The sequence below is a fragment of the Glycine soja genome, chromosome 3 (genome assembly GCF_004193775.1).
Source record: "Glycine soja cultivar W05 chromosome 3, ASM419377v2, whole genome shotgun sequence".
NCBI lineage: Eukaryota > Viridiplantae > Streptophyta > Magnoliopsida > Fabales > Fabaceae > Glycine > Glycine soja.
Window position 1 is genome coordinate 41,444,747 of NC_041004.1, and position 1,877 is coordinate 41,446,623.

The following is a 1,877-nucleotide window of genomic DNA, read 5'->3' on the forward strand; positions in this document are numbered from 1 at the left end:
TTACGTTTAGCTTTAAATTAAAATTAGCTTTTAAGTAGAAAAAAGTTGGGCCAAACATAGCCTTCTCCATACATGGAATACCGGAACAACTCAGCCCTGGACTAAATTTTACTGGAACCAGGTATCTTCCGCACTCTCCTTTCCCTCATCTTACTTCTCACAAGGGAAACATCTATCCATCGCTCTGCTGCTGCATAGATGTCGGACAACAGCACATAATTAGCTGCATTTAGAGGCTCAAGCTCAAAAAGTCGATTAGCAACAATCTCTCCCAACTCTGAATCACCGTATAGTTTACATGCCCCAAGAAGTGCACCCCAGGCTCCAGCATGAGGCTCCCGGGGGATTAATTTTATAAGTTCATAAGCATCCCTTATGTGCCCTGACCGGCTTAGAAGATCCACCATACATGCATAGTGATCAGGCAATGGACTAATGCAGTATTTTTGCTTCATGGACTGGAAGTAGTTCCGTCCCTCATCAACAAGCCCAGCACGACTACAAGCTGTGAGGATGACTGTGAAGGCCACCTCATCCGGAGTTAGCCCTTCCATCAGCATCCTGTTAAACAGATTCACGGCCTCTTCACCGCGTCCATGAATTGACAACCCTTGTATCATCGAACAATACAAGACTACATCTCGCCTAGGTTTTTCATCAAACAATTTCAACGCCCTTTCCATGTTTCCACACTTTGCATTCATATCCAAAAGCGCTGCAATTACATGGTCCTGCTGAAGATCAATACAGATCTTGCTTACATAAGAATCAACCCACTGAGCAAGTTCTAAATGACCCAACTGTGCGGAAGCCGACATCAAGCTAACCAATATAAACTCATCAGGCTTCACATTCATCAATTCCATCTCGAGAAACACTCGCAACGCCTGATTAGGCAGCCCATTCTGGACATAACCTGATATCAAAGCAGACCAAGCAACAACATCCTTCTCCAGAGAACAATCAAACAAGAACCTCGCCGCCGCCATGTCACCAGCCTTGGCATACCCATCAATCATGGTGGTGAAAGAAACAACATTCTTCTCAGGCATTGCGTCAAACACGCCTCTAGCACCGCTCAAATCCCCCATTTTCACAAAGCCCTGCAACATTGAGTTCCAAGAAGCCACATTTCTGTGAGGCATCTCATCAAACAGCTTCCTGGCCTGAACAACATCCCCAACAGCAACGTACCCAACAAGCATAGCAGTCCAGGAAACCACATTCCTGTCAGACATTCCATCAAACACCTTACGAGCATCAGCAATCTCCCCGCACTTCCCATACATGTCGATCAAACTGGTGCCCACGTAGAGATCCTGGTCGACGCCGCACCGGAACGCGGAGCCATGAAGCGATTTTCCCTCCCTTGCCTTGCACGTGCCGGAACAGGCCTTAATGACAGAAGGGTAGGTGAAGCTATCTGGGAGTGCCCCATGTGCCTTCATGCGAGCGAAGGCGGAGAGGGTGTGGGAAAAGAGATTCTTTTGGCAGTGGGATTTGATGAGAGTGTTCCAGAGGACGGTGGAAGGGGCGAGAACGCGGTGGAAGACGGAGGAGGCGTAGGAGAGAGTGGAGAGGAGGGTGTGCGCGCGGGAAATGAAGAGGAAAACGAGGAAGTGGTCTTGCTCGAGGCCGCGATGGATGATGCACGCGTGCACTTGTTCGAGGTGTTCACGTTTCTTGCAGGCTTTGAGGAGGGTGGTGATGCTTGCAGCTGAATGAAGACGGAAAGGAGAGGAGTGAGAGATTGAACGCATGGAAGTGGAAGTTGGAATGGGAATGACAGGGAAAGCCTGCATTTGCATTCCCGCAGTAGCTTTTGAGACCAAAATGGACATTTTAACTCACTTTTCGATGAAATCAACCATCTCACT

General features: G+C 48.2%; 1 protein-coding gene across 1 annotated transcript; it reads right to left on the reverse strand.

The window, feature by feature from the left end:
• LOC114407108 (putative pentatricopeptide repeat-containing protein At5g37570) lies at positions 1-1,877 on the reverse strand. The gene has a single exon (XM_028370081.1). The coding sequence runs from the start codon at positions 1,839-1,841 to the stop codon at positions 102-104; it is 1,740 nt and encodes a 579-aa protein (XP_028225882.1). The 5' UTR covers positions 1,842-1,877; the 3' UTR covers positions 1-101.

Excerpts from the sequence above, each read along its gene's own strand:
- LOC114407108 (XM_028370081.1), bottom strand. The coding sequence starts at position 1,841 with ATGTCCATTTTGGTCTCAAAAGCTACTGCGGGAATGCAAATGCAGGCT.